General features: G+C 48.2%; 1 protein-coding gene across 4 annotated transcripts in view; it reads right to left on the bottom strand.

Annotated features, from left to right (window-relative positions):
- LOC134071433 (tyrosine-protein phosphatase non-receptor type 4-like) overlaps positions 1 to 17,500 on the bottom strand; it is an 82,270-nt gene that overhangs the window by 41,680 nt on the left and 23,090 nt on the right. For 2 of the 4 annotated variants that reach the window (XM_062528147.1, XM_062528149.1), the window contains exons 3-7: positions 3,752 to 3,856; positions 2,260 to 2,302; positions 1,802 to 1,880; positions 1,093 to 1,137; positions 668 to 720 (exon numbers count right to left, since the gene is read on the bottom strand). In XM_062528147.1, coding sequence (XP_062384131.1) covers positions 668 to 720; positions 1,093 to 1,137; positions 1,802 to 1,880; positions 2,260 to 2,302; positions 3,752 to 3,856 — 325 coding nt within the window. Of the gene's footprint in view, positions 1 to 667; positions 721 to 1,092; positions 1,138 to 1,801; positions 1,881 to 2,259; positions 2,303 to 3,751; positions 3,860 to 17,500 lie in introns of all 4 variants that reach the window. The other 2 variants (XM_062528146.1, XM_062528148.1) reach the window with 1 other exon arrangement.

Genomic DNA, 17,500 nt, shown 5'->3' with positions numbered 1-17,500 from the left:
CACACACACGCACACACACACACACACACACCCCGAGAGTGAGAGGGAGTGCAGTAGGGGGTGTACCAACCACAAGGCATTTTTGTAAAAAAAAAACACAAAAAAACAGACACAATGACACTGATTCTCCCCTTCCCCCATTAACACAAGAATTGGGGTCAATCTGCATACAAAAGACAAACACACAACTAAAAGATTAGGGACACACACACACACACACACACACACACACACACACATAAATTCTCTCTCTGTCCATTACTTATTCATGTGAGCCTTGAGGGCCTTGAACTCTAGCTGAGGGCATTAAAACGTTACACATAATCGATGTGTGCCTTATGTAAACATTTCAAGGACTGCCATTTCCTCGTAACGCGCGGCGCTCCTGAGAAGAGGGGAGAAGGATGCAAGTGAACGACTAGAGCGCGCGGGGGAGTGAAGTCCTCACCGCCGAGGTCAACACACACCAACTGACACGTCTTCGTCACGGCCAGCAGTGCGTGTATACACGTGTGTGTGTGTGTGTGTGTGTGTGTGTGTGTGTTCCTGAGGGAACGTGAAGGAGAGAAGCCAGTGTACTCACACTGAACAGCATTGTGTGTAGACTGCATGTGTGTGTGTGTGTGTGTGTGTGTGTGTGTGTGTGTGTGTGTGTGTGTGTACTTACATTGAATAGCATAAGAGGCCAGAAGAGCGGCAGTATTGTGTGGACAGGGCAACCTGATGAATGGAGGGAGAGAAAGAGGGAGGGAGTGAGATAATGAACGAGTGAGGGAGAACTAAAAGGCAAGACTCACACAAACATACAATCGGGATTACTGGCTGCATTAAAAACAAGCAACGGATTACACCGTTTTGATTTGTTTTTAGATGAAATTGCCTTTCTGAAAGTCATGTTTACCACAAAAAGAAAATTCTGGTAAATGAAGATAAATGATTAATCAGAAAACAAAAAATGAACTCTCTTAACATGGAAACCTCAAGCTAGAAGTTGACAGACTTTGACTTTTAAGCTTCCTTTATTATCAATCATAATGAAACCAAATAGCAATAACAAACACACACACACACACACACACACAAACAACTCACCTCCCACTAAGGATGTCCTGCTTGAGCTGCAGATAGTACAGGTACCTGTATAAACACACACAAACACACACACACACACACAGTCATCAGTCTGATTCAGCAAAACCAAGAGTGTGTTAAATCTGATGTGCATGAGGGGTGTTACAAGTCAAAGCAGCAAACAAAACAAAGCGGCAGATTAGCCGCGGGCACTACGGCTCCGCTGCACTCTGAGTACGGCCACGAGAGCTACGCGGAGCCAGCAGGCTCAAAGGAGAACTACGGCCACGTCTCACACTCAAAACATCATACGCTCGTAAGCAAGTAAGTAAGTAAGTTTGTAAGTAAGTAAGTAAGTTTGTAAGTAAGTTCCTATGTAAGTTCGTAAGTAGATAAGTAAATTTGTAAGTAAGTTTGTAAGTAAGTTCGTAAGCAAGTAAGTAAGTTTGTAAGTAAGTAAATTCGTAAGTTTGTAAGTAGGTTTGTAAGTAAGTACAGTAAGTAAGTAAAATCAGGCCCCAGGGTGCAGCACTGTAGCTGCCTAGCTGCTATAGCGGTTGGCTGCAGCAACTCGAGCTAGGTAGCATTTTATCGTTTTTGATATCATTTTATTTCATATCGACAGTACTCTGATCCAAGTAGACAGTAGATCTGATCCATGTGAAAAATGAGCGTGGTCGCGACCCAGGAAGTGAAATGCATAAAGGTCATGAGTGGCATTGTAGCATACCTTGTATACTCTTCCTGAAGTTTGCCCGGGTCACTGACAAAAAACTTGACCCTGAAATTCAAACTATGCGGAGACCCTCCTGCAAGACAAAGAGCAGAGGAGAAGATGAAAACGCTTGATCTGTTCACGTTGAAAGATGAACAGGTGTTAAGAGACGTGTGTTTAAAAAAACAAAAAACAACACACACACACACACACACACACACACACACACACACACACACACACACACACACACACACACACACACACACACACACACACACACACACACACACACACACACACACACACACACACACACACACACACACACACACACACACACACACACACACACACACACACACACACACACACACACACACACACACACACACACACACACACACACACACACACACACACACACACACACACACACACACACACACACCTTATTGCCAGGTGTGACTTACTTTTTAATTGCTTCCTGATGGGCTTGTTTGGATCCAGCCACCTCTGTAAAACATGAACAGACAAGGAATCAAATCAAAATCTCTCTCGTGTGTGTGTGTGTGTGTGTGTGTGTGTGTGTGTGTGTACGCCGAATCCCTCCCCCACAACCTAATCCATTAAAAATCCGCTCGGTTGCGTTTTGCGGATGCTCTGATGAGAGGAGTTTGGGCAGAGGGGCGCTAATCATCACAGCACTACGGCTCTCCTGGAGGTGCGTGTGTGTGTGTGTGTGTGTGTGTGTCCCCACCTCTCCTGGTGGGAAACCCATCCCCATTTGTTCCCTCTATCAGACATGAAAGCCAGAAAGATTAATGAAATTGGATGAATAATTCAGCACGTCAGGACAGCACGTTTGTACACGTGTGTATATATGTGTGTGTGTGTGTGTCCGTGTCTGACAGGTTCCCTCTGACGAGGCACTTTCGTGGGGCGAGATGGGCGTCGGCTGTTTATTTTGACAGGCCGTAAACTGCACGGGCTGACCTACCACTGAACTCTGGCGTTTGCTTAAAAAAAATCCAGCAGCGTGATATGATACGATGCGTGCCCAGTCTGTAGTAGTGCTACGGACCGAGGCAGCAGCGCTTAAATAGGGAAAGGCCCCCGTCATTCGAAACCCACACTTCTACACATGAACATAGTGCGAAATACGGGGAGTCCGGGGGGGCTCAACCCCCACCCCCCTTTAAAGCATGACTAAAGCACTTTTCCTCTGTCGTACGAACGCTATCTGTTTATCCAGCAATAACGATGTCCACAGACAAGGTAGAGTATGCTGCATGATTTTAGTATGATGTACTGCAACATTGAAGCAAATAAAACTTGTAGTTTCTTAGGTCTCATTCCATCTTACCACAGGACCACTACCCGATCTGGCAAACTTACATAGTGCCGTTATAGCCGACAGAGGGCCGTGAAGCGAATTCAAAAGTACCGGAGGCTGGAAGGTTCATGGTGCAAAGGATCATGGGAAAGGATGAGACGTTGGGCATGCTGGGTAAGGTGGAGGTAGGCCGTTCAACGATGACTATTTTTGCTGGACGACACCATTTTAGACCGTTTTATGCTAACTACAACATCATGAACAACAACCACAACAACTGGTCCGCGCTTGTACATTACTGAAACCAACCAATGGAGAAACTAACTGCTTTGGGTGGGGTGGAGGGAGTGTGTGTGTGTGTGTGTATCAATGTATCTGTGTGTGTGTGTCATCATGAGTTGCATTTGTGTATCAATGTGTGAGTGTGCGTGTGACTGTGTGTATGTGTGTGTGTGTGTGTGTTGTGTTTGAGTATCAGTGTATCTGTGTGCGTGTCATCATGAGTTGCATTCGCGTATCAATGTGTGAGAGTGTGTGTGTGTGTGTATGTCCATGAGAGAGAGAGAGAGAGAGAGAGAGAGAGAGAGAGAGAGAGAGAGAGAGAGAGAGAGAGAGAGAGAGAGACTTACCTGGCTGTCGGAGGTGTCGTCAGCCAGCAGGAGGCCGAAGTAGTCCCGCTCTGTCAGCTCGAGGTGCTTAAACACTAGATCCAGCAGGACCTGTCCCTGATCGTGCTTCTGTAGGAAAGTGAAAGAGAGGGGGAGAGGGAGAGGGTGGCAGGGAGAGTGAGAGAGAGAGAGAGAAGAGGGGCATGAGGGTGAGAGAGGGAGAAAGAAAGAGAGAGAGAAAGACAATTTAGCTGGTCTGTCCTGGAAAATCCATTATCCCGTAAAAGACATGTAATATCTGGTTTCAAAACAAAACCAGCCACATGCAACAATCCTGGCCTGACCACAAGGAGCCACACGGAGCAGCGAAGCATTTAGAGAGCAGGCCGAGTAATGGGGGGAGGAGGGGGGGACAGAGGAGAAATGGAGGAGAGGTTAGGAGAGAGGAGGAGAAATGGAGGAGAGAAAAGAAAGGAGGATGATACGGGAGAAATGGAGGAGGTTAGAAGAGAGGAGAAAGGGAGGAAAGAGGAGGAGAAATGAAGGAGAGAAAAGAGAGGAGAAAGGGAGGAGAGATGGAGGTCAGAAGAGAGGCGAGAAAGGAGGAGAAATGGAGGAGATCGGAAGAGGAGAAAAGGAGAAATGGAGGGATGAGAGCGATGTTAGAGAAGAGGAGAAGAAGCTAGGGTGTGAGGAGGTGTAATTCACATGTACCGGCGGCAGCCCCAACTCTCATGTGAGCGACCGCACAGGCGAGTTACCATAGCAAGAGCCGCGGAGTCAAGCGGAACACACAGCAGAACGGAACGGAACACACAGTAGAACAGAGCGGAACATGGAACACGCGGCAGAGCGGAGCCCAGCACGGGGATCCTAATGGGAAGTGACACGGCATGGAAAACAGGGCGCAGACGACCCCGGGGCACACGGACGTCTCCTGCTGTCCTCCGACAGATGAAGCCTGCCAGTCCACACAGCTCAGATGCTAACGCTAACTCACAGCTCAGATGAAGCCTGCCAGTCCACACAGCTCAGATGCTAACGCTAACTCACAGCTCAGATGAAGCCTGCCAGTCCACACAGCTCAGATGCTAATGCTAACTCACAGCTCAGATGAAGCCTGCTAGTTCATACAGCTCAGATGCTAACGCACCGCCAGAGCCCCTTTAGGGAGAGCCGGTCCACTTCCTATTAACTCCATTGTACCGGATTGTTCCTGCAATCTGTTGAAATTCCGCTAGGGGCGTTGCCGAGCAAGTGATAAATGAATTGTGGTCTATGGGGCTAAGCGGCTAGAACTCGCTTTTTTCACAGTTGACAACTTCATTTCTTAATGTACATTGTCGTAGTAGCTAACTGAGTATAGGTTTTCCACTGGAAATGAAATAAAAAGTCACTCATGTCCTTTCTGCTTTTCATAGGATGGGCCGTTTTCCCTGTAACATGCTAGCATTTAGCTCATGGATGCTCGCAACAATCGCGACCGATTACGACCGTCGTGAAGCTGAACCTTCTTTTAGGTCTATGGCCGTAAAGTGGTTCGCTTGTGTCACGTGACATGAAAACTTTGAAAGGGTTTTTAGGAATAACAACACATATTGAAAATTGTATTGGTCAGCTGATTGTCAAGTCAAGTTATCCTGCATCGCATGCATTAATGCAATTTTAGGAGAAAAAATTATATAACGACAAATGTGGTACTGGGGGGTTCAGCTCCATTGCTACCCATTCATTCATCACTTGCTCGCGATCGCCCTCTAGTTGCAGTACCATGCGGAAGTATTTCGCTAGTGGTCCTTCTCCCCTTATTAGACATTCTCTGGCACCGCTCAGATGCTAACGCTAACACTCAGTCCACACAGCTCAGATGCTAACGCAAAGCTAAGAGGCTAACACACACTCCAACACCAACCCCACCCCACACTTAACACTAACACCAACGCACACTCCAACGTACACCAACTCCAACGCACATTTCCAGCACACACTCCAACACCAGCACACACTCAAAACACCACCACCACCACCACACTCCAACACCAACACACACTCCAACACCACCACCCACTCTAACACATACACACACTCCTCCACAAAAGCCCTTGGTTTATAAGCGACTCGTCTCCTCTCCTCTCCTCCTCAGCAGCCTGATGACACTTGTGACAGGGAGCGAAGGAGAAACGGGGAGGAGATGGAGGTGCAGATGGAGGGAGAAATGGAGGTTGGGATGGAGGGATGGAGAGATAGAGGAAGGAATGCAGAGACAGGAACCAGTGGGTGGAGGACATGGGAAAATGTCCTTCATGTAGGAGCTACACACACACACACACACACACACACACACAAACAAACACACACGTACGTCCTTCATGTAGGAGCCCAGCAGGACGTCTAGAGAAAGGGGGAAGCTGTGTGGCATGGGGAGTTCTGTTCAGTGTAGTCAAAAATAACACACACACACACACACACACACTCAGGGGAACGCTTGTCCTGTGTCTGAGACTGAGTGTCTGTGGTTGACAAGATGTTCAGACTGGATGGGTGTGATTTCTCGTTCAGTTCCTGGTTTCCACTGACTGGTCTCTTGCGTGCTCGCACGTAGAGGAAAAAACATGTTTGCTTCCTCTGCATTCTCTCGCTATGGCAACAGGACCAAGCAGTTCTCCTAAAAAAAAAAATGTACCAGCTCACAGGTCCTCGGGCCGCACTTGACGCCAAAGAGTGACCACACACAGCAGGTGTGTGTGTGTGTATGTGTGTTTGATGGTCTAGGAGTCGTCCACCACTGCAAAAGGTCATGTGTGTGCCCGCGAGGGGAGAGACGGGCACGTAGCCTACTGGATGTCAGGCTCCGCTGTGCCAACCTACGCTCCGTTGGGCCAAACCTACGCTCGAGTTCTACAGCAGCTCTCCAGCACCCCGCAAGCAATCAGATGATCGGGGACTCGGACATTCTTCAGTCCGAACTCTAGAATGTGGTTGCCCAGCAACATCGCTAACTCTTGCATTGCTAGCATTTTGACACTCTGACCACATCTACTGAGGTGCTGGAGGGCTTCTGCCCCCTCGGCAGGTAGAGAGAGGTGGCAACACACCATCACCCGGGTATATGCAACACTTGATTCACTAGCCTGGTATAAATCACGGCCAAATTCACAGGGGTTGGGCATGCTCTATGGAGGACTGTATACATACATTACACACACACACACGCACCAACACAAACACACATGTACATTAAATATACATGCAACTACTACATTACTATTTATATCTATGTATGCATTAGTTAAAGGTACACAATACAGTTTCAGGCATTTCTGGTGACTGCAGAGCTCTCCTATTTGTGGAGATGTATGTATATTTTACTCTGTCGTTGTAAATAGTCTACTTCTCGTGGCTTGTTCCCCCTGTACACAATGAAAAAGCTTTTGTTGTGGAGGCCAAGGAGTAACAACAGGCAAAAACTATCTCCAAAGAGCTATGGCTGCTGCTGTTCTGTTTGGAAACCCTCGTTGCCCACATACCACCTAGATGGGCACTCCAGATGGGCACTGCAGTAGCAGAATCTACAGCCCTGGCATAACCTACAGTAAATTCCTGTGTATGAGCCGCATTGTGTATAAGCCGCATATTAACTGCCCTCGTGTACTAACCTCACAGCTGAAGAATTTTTGCAAAATCAATGTATAAGCCGCGGTTAATAGTTGGGAAATGATGGTAGTCCCGCCTGTCTCAAACTTCTTTGACCTGAGGCGCGGCCATGTCACACACTGGGGTCATAGGGCCCATCCACACTGACTGAGCCTCCCTGATGAAGCTAATCAGGGCCCTGAGGAGACGTTTCATTCGGGGGAAGTTAATGAATTATCAGAGCTGGATTCAGCACCTCGCATGCAGGCTGGATGACATGGGGGGGGGGGGCCTAAGTAAGTAAGGCTAAGGCCGTTCAGATGTTATCAGCGTCTGAGCGAAATGCTGACTGGAATTTCCTGCTGCTTGAAAGAGCCATTGACTGTCAGTGTAATTGGCGGGTTGGTGCCCAGCACACATTCCAGCTTTGATATTCAACATTAAAGGGGAGACTACTGCGACTAGTCTACGCCTGGGGCTCCGCTAACCCCGCTTGAGCTAGCTCGCCCAATTTAGCTCATCTGGGGGCTTCCTCCATTCTCTCTAGGCCTTTTCCTGCCTCTGAACTCATAAGAAACATGAGGAATTTTCCTGTGCCAGATTCTTTTTTTTTTTTTTTTTAAGTCAGGTTTGCCCACTCTAAGTCAAATGTAAAATTCCATGACTTTTCCCTGACAAAACCCCCAAAAAAACAGAATTTCCATGACCTATAATGATAGGTGCAATATACTAACCAAAGATTTCTGAGCAGCCGCGGCGCATATCGTTCAAAAATCTTTTTTTTTTTTTTGTCTTTCCATGTCTGGAATAGACTTTATCAAAATCCATGATCCGTGGGAACCCTGTAAAGTTGTTTAGAGTAAACATTTGTGCTTTTCATCCTTTAACAGATAGGACAGTGAAGGGACAGGAAATGGGGGTGGGAGGCGACCACAAAGAAAATGACCTCAGGTCAGACTTGAACCTGGGTCTCCATGGATACTGCCTGCCCCACCTCACCAGAGTTGCATTTCAAGTCGCAGCCTCAACTTGAACTACAGTACAACAAAAAATGAGGTAGCCAAATCACTTTACAGTGAAGACGGGAAAGCTCACTAACCACCACCACTTTGCACCCACCTGGCGATGCACGGCAGCAATTATGTGCCAGAACACTCACCACAAACCAGGTTGAGGTGAGCAGTAAGGGAAGGACTGGGAGTTTAGCCAGGACACTGAGGAAGCCCATACTCCTTTGTGAGAAGTGCCATGGGATCTTTAATAATCAATCACAGTCAGGAGTGCTGTGTGGAGTCCCTCTGACGAGTCTTTAAGCAAAAGGTAGACATACAGACTAACTCCTCCCCACAGCACCTGCAGGAGTGGGGCTGTGTACGAAGCCCTTTCCTCTACCGCTCCACCCCGCTGCTCTGGAGCCCACAGTCAGGCAGGCAGGCAGGCAGCACTGGGACCCAGTCTGGAGGTCTTCACCCAGGGAACCAGGAAGGCCTCTACCCAGGAATGCAATGATGGGCCCTTGTGTGGAGGTCTTTTCTGTCTGTCTGGAGGTCTCTGCTGGACCCCTGTGAGGAGCTCTGTGCTGGGCCCCTGTGAGGAGCTCTCTGCTGGGCCCCTCTGAGGAGCTCTGTGCTGGGCCCCTGTGAGGAACACTCTGCTGGGGCCCTGTGAGGAGCTCTCTGCTGTGGAGCTCTCTGCCGGGGCAGTACTTTACTAGGCCCCTGTATGGAGGTCTCTGCTGAGCCCCTGTCTGGAGCTCTCTGCTGGGGCCGTGTCTGGAGGTCTGTGCCCAGGGCAAGCTTTTTATATCCACGTCTCACTTCCAGCTGTCTTGCAGCTGCCTAAAAGCATCAGGGCAATGTGCAAATGCAGGCTTTCTGTACCACTGGCAATACATAATTCACGCAGTCGAATGAGGGAGGGGGGGAAGGAGGGAGAGAGGCAAGCAGAGCACACACACATACACACACACACACGAAAAGTGGTTCATTTGCAGTCCCTGCTGCTGGCAGCTGTTGACGCGAGTGGGGTTGATGGAGGGGGTCAAAGGGCAAGATTCAAGCTGATGTGGGCAGAGGAGAGGGAGGTAGAGGAAGAGGAGAGGGAGGAAGAGGAGGAGATAGAGGACGAGCGGAATTGGACAAAGGCAAGTCTGAAGAGGAGGAGGAGGAGAAGGAGGCAGAGGATGAAGAGGAAGAGGAGAAGGAGGCAGAGGATGAGGAGGAAGAGGAGGAGGAGGAGAGGGAGATTAAGAGGAGGGTGCAGAGATGAGGAGGATGACAACAACGACAAGGAGGAGGAGGAGGAGGAGGCTGAAGAGAGGACAAGGAGGAAGGGCACACGTGAAGCACTATAGTTCCCGCTCCAAAATGGGACCAGTCGGAGCTGGTTGCTCTGCCATCAACGAGCGCCACAGGCATCCCAATAAAACGGAGATGGCAAACGGGAGGAAGTCGTAGAGAGCAGCACGTTTGCGATCTGCGTCTGTGTGTGTGTGTGTGTGTGTGTGTGTGTGTGTGTTCTGCTCTCTCTTCAATCAGAGCAACACCAGCAGGGTGTGGGTCGACACCAGCAGAAAGCTGCGTTTTGCCGTGATTTGGTATCGATCTTCACGGTTGACCCTTCACCTCTGACCCCGGGGGCCCTTGTCAGGCGGGCGGGCTGCGCTCTGCTCTGCGGGCGGCAAGCTCTGAATTATACAGGAAGTTTTGGGGGGAAAAGCACGCAGCCGTGGGAGCACCTTGTGTTGTGTATAAATAAGTGAGCAGCGCAAGAGTGTGTGTGTGTGTGTGTGTGTGTGTGAGCAGCGCAAGAGAGTGTGTGGGCTAAATAAGAGCACGTCTGCACACTGGGCTCGCTGTAGCGCAGCAATGGGGGAGGGGACACACACACACTCTCTCTCTCTCTCTTTCTCTCTCTCTCTCTGTTCTCCACGCTCTCTCTCTCTCTCTCTCTCTCTCCCCCCTCTCCTCTATCTGCTCTTCTCTCCCCCCTCTCTCTCTGTCTCTGTCTCTGTTTTTTCACTCCAGACTTATTCTCCTCCTCCTCTATTTATCGCTCATCTATCCCATTTTCTCCCTCTCCCCCTCCCTCCCTCCCTCCCTCCCTCGCTACCTCACTGCAGACCCCCATCCCCCATCTCCCGTTTTCATCTCTCTCTCACTCCCCATCCCTCTCTCATCATCCCTCTCCCTCTTTTCACTCCATCTCTCCCTCTTCTACTCCATGTTTCCCCCATCTCTCTCTCCTCTCCATCCAGTCTCTCCTCCTCATCCCTCTCTCCCCCTCTCCTCCTCATCCCCTCCTCTCCTCATCCCTCTCTCCCCTCCCTATTTCTTCTCCTCCTCATCCCTATCTCCTCTCCTCCCCCTCTCCTCTCCTCATCCCTCTCTCCCCCTCTCCTCTCCTCATCCCTATCTCCTCTCCTCCCCATCCCCTCCTCTCTTCATCCCTCTCTCCCCTCCCTATTTCTTCTCCTCCTCATCCCTATCTCCTCTCCTCCCCCTCTCCTCTCCTCATCCCTCTCTCCCCCTCTCCTCTCCTCATCCCTATCTCCTCTCCTCCCCACCCCTCTCCTCTCCTCCTCATCTCCAGTGCAGTGTGTGTGTGTGTGTGTGTGTGTGTGTGTGTGTGTGTGTGTGTGTCCAACAGTACTGCAGGCTGAGTCTCATGAGGCTCCCCTGGGGGATCAGACTCAGCCAGTGCAGCTCCTGCTAGGCTTAACTGAGCACCATTTCATCTGGAGCGCTCACACACACACACACACACACACACAGAGAGACACACACATCACATGCACACACACAAACATAGACACAGAGACAGACAGAGAGAGGAGAAAGAGAAACAAAGAGAGAGAGGCAGGCAGGCACAGACAGAGAGAGAGAGAGAGAGAGAGACAGACAGAAGGAGGAAAGAGAGGTGTATGCACGGACACACAGAGACAGAAGGAGGAAAGAGAGAGGTGTACACACACACACACACACACACACACACACACACACACACACACACACACACACACACACACACACACACACACACACAGAAGAACAAGGAAACACATAAGACTGGCAAGGGTAGCTTGTTAAAAGCCAAACCTAAAGTGAACAAGCCTGATTGACTGAGATGAATGGGCTTGCGGGCAAGCACATAGAACGTGTGTGTGTGCGTGTGTGTGAGAGAGAGAGAGGGAGATAGAGTGCGTATGTGTGTGTGTGTGTTGGCGTCTGGCCAGCACATATGCTGTCGTAGAGCAGGAACAGAATGGCCATACCATCACAGAGAGGCACATGGCAAAGTATGTCAGCCGACGCAAATGCTATCTGCCGGTGCGCACACACACACACACACACACACACACACACAGGGGCTGGCGTTGGGCTGTAATAATCACTGTCCTGGTACATGATCCTGACATTTGGGTCCCTGTCTCATTGTGAGCAGATTAGAGAGCAGGGCAGTGGGGGGTGGGGGGGCATATCTGAGGCTGAAACAAAGCAAGCTGGCAGCAGGGGGGTAATGGGGTGATTGGAGGGGGGGGGGGGGGTAACAGAAGGGAGAGGGGCATCAAGGGGAGTTGGAGTGATTAACAGAGAGGGTGGTGGGGTAGATGGGTGTTCACAGAGTAGACGCAACGACATGATTGACTTGCAACTTCACAGCTACAGCTGTGTTCACTCAAGGTGATTTATTGAAGACCCAATTCATGACCACACCCACATTAACAATCACAAGTGTCAGTTCAATCAGTTCATTCAACTCAGTCAAAAAGCAATCAATAAAGAAAATGAAAACAACAACATTATCGCATTTGTGACTAACAAAACAAAAACATAATGCACATTGAGAGCACACCGTTAACACCCCCACTTGCTCTCACATTAACATACATTAACATCATATTCCAAAAATAAATGCAGCAAACTTCATCAACTTACACTTGGTTGCTGGCTTTGTCAACACATCTGCTACCATTTCATTGGTGGGGCAATACTCCAACATAACTGTACCATTATTTACAGAAGACCTAATAAAATGATACTTGATGTCTACATGTTTGCATCTTTGCCTGCTCACGGGATTTTTTGCTAAGGCTATTGTACCTTGGTTATCTTCATGTACCTTGGGTGGCGAGTACTGACAGTTATCAAGATTCTCCAACAGCTGTTTGAGATAGAGACACTCCTGTATGGTTGTGGCTAGGGCTATATACTCTGCCTCACAAGTGGACAGTGCGACAGTTGGTTGTTTCTTTGACTTCCATGAAATCAAAGCACCACCTTCAGTTAGACTTACACAATAGCCAGTTGTACTACGTCTGTCATTACTAGCCGCCCAGTCTGCATCACTGTATGCTTTTATTCCCAGTGTGTCATTACATTTTCTGTAACACAGCTCTCTGTCAATTGTACCTCTAAGATACCTTAGTACATGTTTAACTGTGGCCCATTGCTCAACAGTTGGCTCTGTGAAATACTGTGACAGTTTGCTTACCACAAAACTTATATCAGGTCTAGTACAGATGGTCAGATAGATAAGGCTTCCCACTGCCTCTCTATATTTTTTCACATCAGTCATCTTTTCGGCATCACTAGTATAGTCCAGTTTTTGTTCACAAGGTGTCGATCTAGGTTTGCAATCCTGCATGTTAAACCTTTGCAGTATTTTTGACACATATTTTGCTTGAGACATTCTCACACAGTTGTCACTCTGGTTAAAATCAATGCCTAAAAAATGCCTTAGTTTACCCAAGTCCTTCATTTTGAATCCTTCGGTAAGCATGTCCTTCACATCTCTCAGAACATTTTCATCACTTGCAGCAATCAACAAATCATCAACCCATATTACAATTATCACTTTTGCATTGTCTGTTTCCCAAGTATAAACACAGTGGTCAGCTTGATTCTGCGCAAAATGGTTTTTGGTTAAGTACTCATGTAGCACCCTGTTCCAGTTTCTGCCAGATTGTTTTAACCCATACAATGACCTTTCCAATTTACAAACCAATTTTTCATTTGTGCCAGATTTCACCTCATAGCCCTGTGGCTGTTCCATATAAATTTCATGATCTATTGGTGCGTTCAGGTATGCAGTTTTTACATCCATCTGGTGCAGAATCAAGTTTTCTTGTGCTGCTTTTTGTATGATCACTCGGATACTTGTCAAGTTAGCTGTAGGGGAAAAGGTCTCTTCATAATCTACGCCTCTCTTCTGACTGTATCCTTTTGCCACATAACGTGCTTTACACTTTTCTGACCCATCAATGTTGTTCTTTATTGCATAAACCCATCTACCCCCCACTGCTTTCTTGCCCTCGGGCAAGCTACTTAGGGTAAATGTGTGATTTTCTCTAAGTGACTGCATCTCCTCATCCATTGCAGTGACCCACTCTTTTGATCTATCTGAGGTTACAGCCTCTGTGAAAGTTACAGGTACGTTACAGGTCACTCTATAACAGTAATCTATGTTAATCTGCACCTGATCAGTTTCCTCATCAGATGCCTGTTGAGAAACACAGTCATGGAAATAGTCTGGCCTCTTCCTCTCTCTAGAAGGGTATCTTGTAGGCTCAGGCATATCTTCAACTCTCTGGGTCTGAGGACTGCTACTCAGTTCCTCCTCTTTGACTGGAACCTGGTCACTTACTGGACTTGCACTCACATTCTGCCTAGTCCTATTGACCTTCTGCTCCAGATCATCATCATCATCATCATCAACAATGCTGGTCTGAGTCTGTTGCTCAACACAGGTCTTAGAAAGAAACTTGACTAACCTGTGCTTTTGCACTTTCCTGCTGTCAGGGAAATAGATAATGTATGCTGGACTGCTTTTATCATAACCAATAAAAACACCTTTTTCACATCTTGGATCCAGCTTTCTTTTATCTTGTTTGTAAACAAAACACTCTGAACCAAACCTTTGCATTCTAGATAGATTGGGCCGTTTCCCTGTTAACATCTGAACTGGTGTCTGTTTGGTGCGATTGTTAAAACACCTGTTCCTGGTTATGGCTGCTGTTTGCACTGCGTAAGGCCATAAACTTTTAGGTAACTCACTCTCTATCAGCATGCACCGTGCCATGTCAAAAAGTGTACGCCAGTTTCGCTCTGCTGTACCATTTTGGTGGGGAGAATATGGTGCAGAAGTCTCATGTCTAATACCATTCTTAACCAACAGAGTTCTGTAATGCTTTGCAGTAAATTCAGTTCCATTGTCAGATCTAAGACGTTGAATTTTGCCATATGGGGCCGTATCTGCAAGAAACCTCTCCGTTGCTTGTAGTGTATCAGTTTTACTCTTAAGGGCATATACAAACACTGCACTGGAAAAATCATCAGTGAATGACAAGACATATTTGTACCCCTCTCTGGATTCTGGGTGAATTGGACCTGCCAAATCTGTGTGGACTAGCTCTAGAGGTCTTTTAGCTCTCACATCAGGCTTTCTATTTCTGGATTGCGTAAACTTGCCTTGGGTGCACACTTCACAAGTTGGACGTTTGTTTATTGTACCTTCAATTTTCATGCCATCAACAACACCTTCTAACCTCTGCACGTCATCAAAATTACAGTGTCCCAGTATCTCATGCCAGGTCTTTAAATCATAACATCCCTTCACTCGGTCATCACATCTATCAGGTACTGTATGCAAGTAATAGAGTCTATCATGTTCATGAATGGGAAATTTTGTACCGTCTCTGTGCACCAGAATGTCCTCGCCTTTCTTGAAAGTCACGGCCGCTCCGCTGGCAGCCGCTGCTTGCACCGAGAATATGTCCTGCGGGTAAGAGGGAATATACAGCGCTCGTCTCAGGACTGTTTTGAGGTGGCGTCCTCGGCTGTCGATCAGGCAGACCTCAGCATCACCGCGGCGCTCTGCTACTCCCTTGCACCGTGTGCCGTCAGCTAGCTCCATGCAATGAGTCCCGGCCTGGAACTCCTCATCGAACCTCTGGAACTTGGCGATGTCGGTGACGATGTGCGAGGTTGCACCGCAGTCGACCATCAGGCCCCTCACATCGACACCCTGGCTGCTTGGCTGGTATCCTGCCGCTCCATCGGTCACCCGGAATACGTACTCGTCGGTCACTTCCTCGGTAGCCCTCCATGTTGCGTCTTGGCGTCGTCTCCTTCTGCAGGTTGTGTCGCGGTGTGTGCTGCTTTTGCAGTGGCTGCACCAAACTTTGCGCTGGCAAGCGCGGGCAATGTGTCCTTTCAGACCGCACCTGTAGCACACCACGTCCGCTGCAGCCCGTTCAGCTTCACGTTCAGATGGGCCTGCACTGGCGGGTCTCACAGGCCTCTGTCTCGCCCGCACAGTCATTACATTGTCCTCAGCAGCTGGAGCACGCATCTTTTCAATGTCCTCGTAGCTTCGAAGCTTGGTTTTGAATTCAGCAAACGTTATTTTGTCATCCGATTGCGTTATATGGATGGCAAACTGTTTAAAAGTCTCAGGAAGCCCCTTTAGAAGCATAGCCACCAGCAGCCCGTCGTTTAAAGTCTCTCCAGCATTTCGTAACGCCGTGATGGCAGTTTCCGCACGAATAACATATTCAGTCACACTCTCGTTGCTTAATTTTTGAAGCGAGGTCAGCTCAGTATACAGGCTTATTACTCGTGGCTTTCCTTTACCTGCATAATAGTCTCTCAAAATCTTTAGCGCTGCGCGCCCATCGTCGGCTGCCTCTCGCATCACAAGCGATAGACTTTTATCGTCCAAGAACTGGATTAACTCAGCATATGCCTCAGCATTTGACGCCGCTTCTTCCGCTGTCTCCACACCCTCGGGCTCCGTGGTAATTATCTCTTTCAGGCCTTGCAGTCGGAGGTGGCCCAAAAACTTAATTTCCCAAAGTTCGTAATTCCTTTCATCTCCATCAAACAGAAGCCGTGACCAGCGACCGCTCTTCACTGGTTGTCTAGCGTTCGACCTACTCATGGTGCTACTTCTGCACGCTACAGAAACGCTCGACTTCTTTACTTCTCGACTTACTCTGGGCCCATAACCTGTTCACAGAGTAGACGCAACGACATGATTGACTTGCAACTTCACAGCTACAGCTGTGTTCACTCAAGGTGATTTATTGAAGACCCAATTCATGACCACACCCACATTAACAATCACAAGTGTCAGTTCAATCAGTTCATTCAACTCAGTCAAAAAGCAATCAATAAAGAAAATGAAAACAACAACATTATCGCATTTGTGACTAACAAAACAAAAACATAATGCACATTGAGAGCACACCGTTAACAATGGGTAAAAGAGAGAAGAAGAGATTGGGGCAGGAGAGCAAGGGAGCGGAGTGAATGTAGGCATCAAGAAGGGCATCAAGAAGGGCATCAAAAAATTTATATTTTGATATAAGCTTATCGTTATCGAGTTAATTTGAAGTTGAAGTTAAAGTTAATATCTGTTCACTTTGAAACCAAATGATAAATTACAATTAGATTGCACTTTGGGCCTGAAATGTGGGATGCTAATAAATACTGTGGGACTGAAATGTTGGATCCTTCCCTTTGCTGTTCGAATGAGATAGATGGATCTATTTGTGGACATTATTCAGAATTGTCATGATCCGTGACGCGTACGGTATCGTGAGGTTGCAGGCAATAGCCAGCCCTAGCATTAAGGGCAGCTGGGGTGATTAGGGGATAGGGGGAGAGGCAGGAGGCCATGGGGGGGGGGGGGCAGGAAGGCAGAGGGGCAACAGGGAGGGGGACAGGGGACGAGATCAGGGCTGGCTGGTGGCGTAACTGCGGCATCCCGCACGAGGAAGGGGGGCACATTAAGTCTGGGTACCCCCCCACCAGGTGGTTAGAACAGGGCGGCTTCCATCCAACACACACACACACACACACACAAACAACCCAGACACACGCTTTCATGACATCCACATTCACCTGCCCAAGAGATTCATTTCAGTGTGCGTGTGTGTGTGTGTGCACATGAACTGAAACACATGCAGTAATTGTAGTGTATGTTTCCCTGACTGAGTGGCGTTTCAGCGCAATTTTCCCAGTTGGAAATACCAGAGTTAGAGGTATGTGAATGGAATGGTCTTGATCGTGACAATATAGATCAAGTCGTCCACTATGTTAACATGTCAAGCCTCTGCTACTACAACGTTGGCAT

This window comes from Sardina pilchardus, chromosome 23 (assembly GCF_963854185.1).
Source record: "Sardina pilchardus chromosome 23, fSarPil1.1, whole genome shotgun sequence".
In the NCBI taxonomy this organism is placed as follows: Eukaryota; Metazoa; Chordata; class Actinopteri; order Clupeiformes; family Clupeidae; genus Sardina; species Sardina pilchardus.
This window is presented reverse-complemented; position numbering and strand designations above follow the sequence as displayed.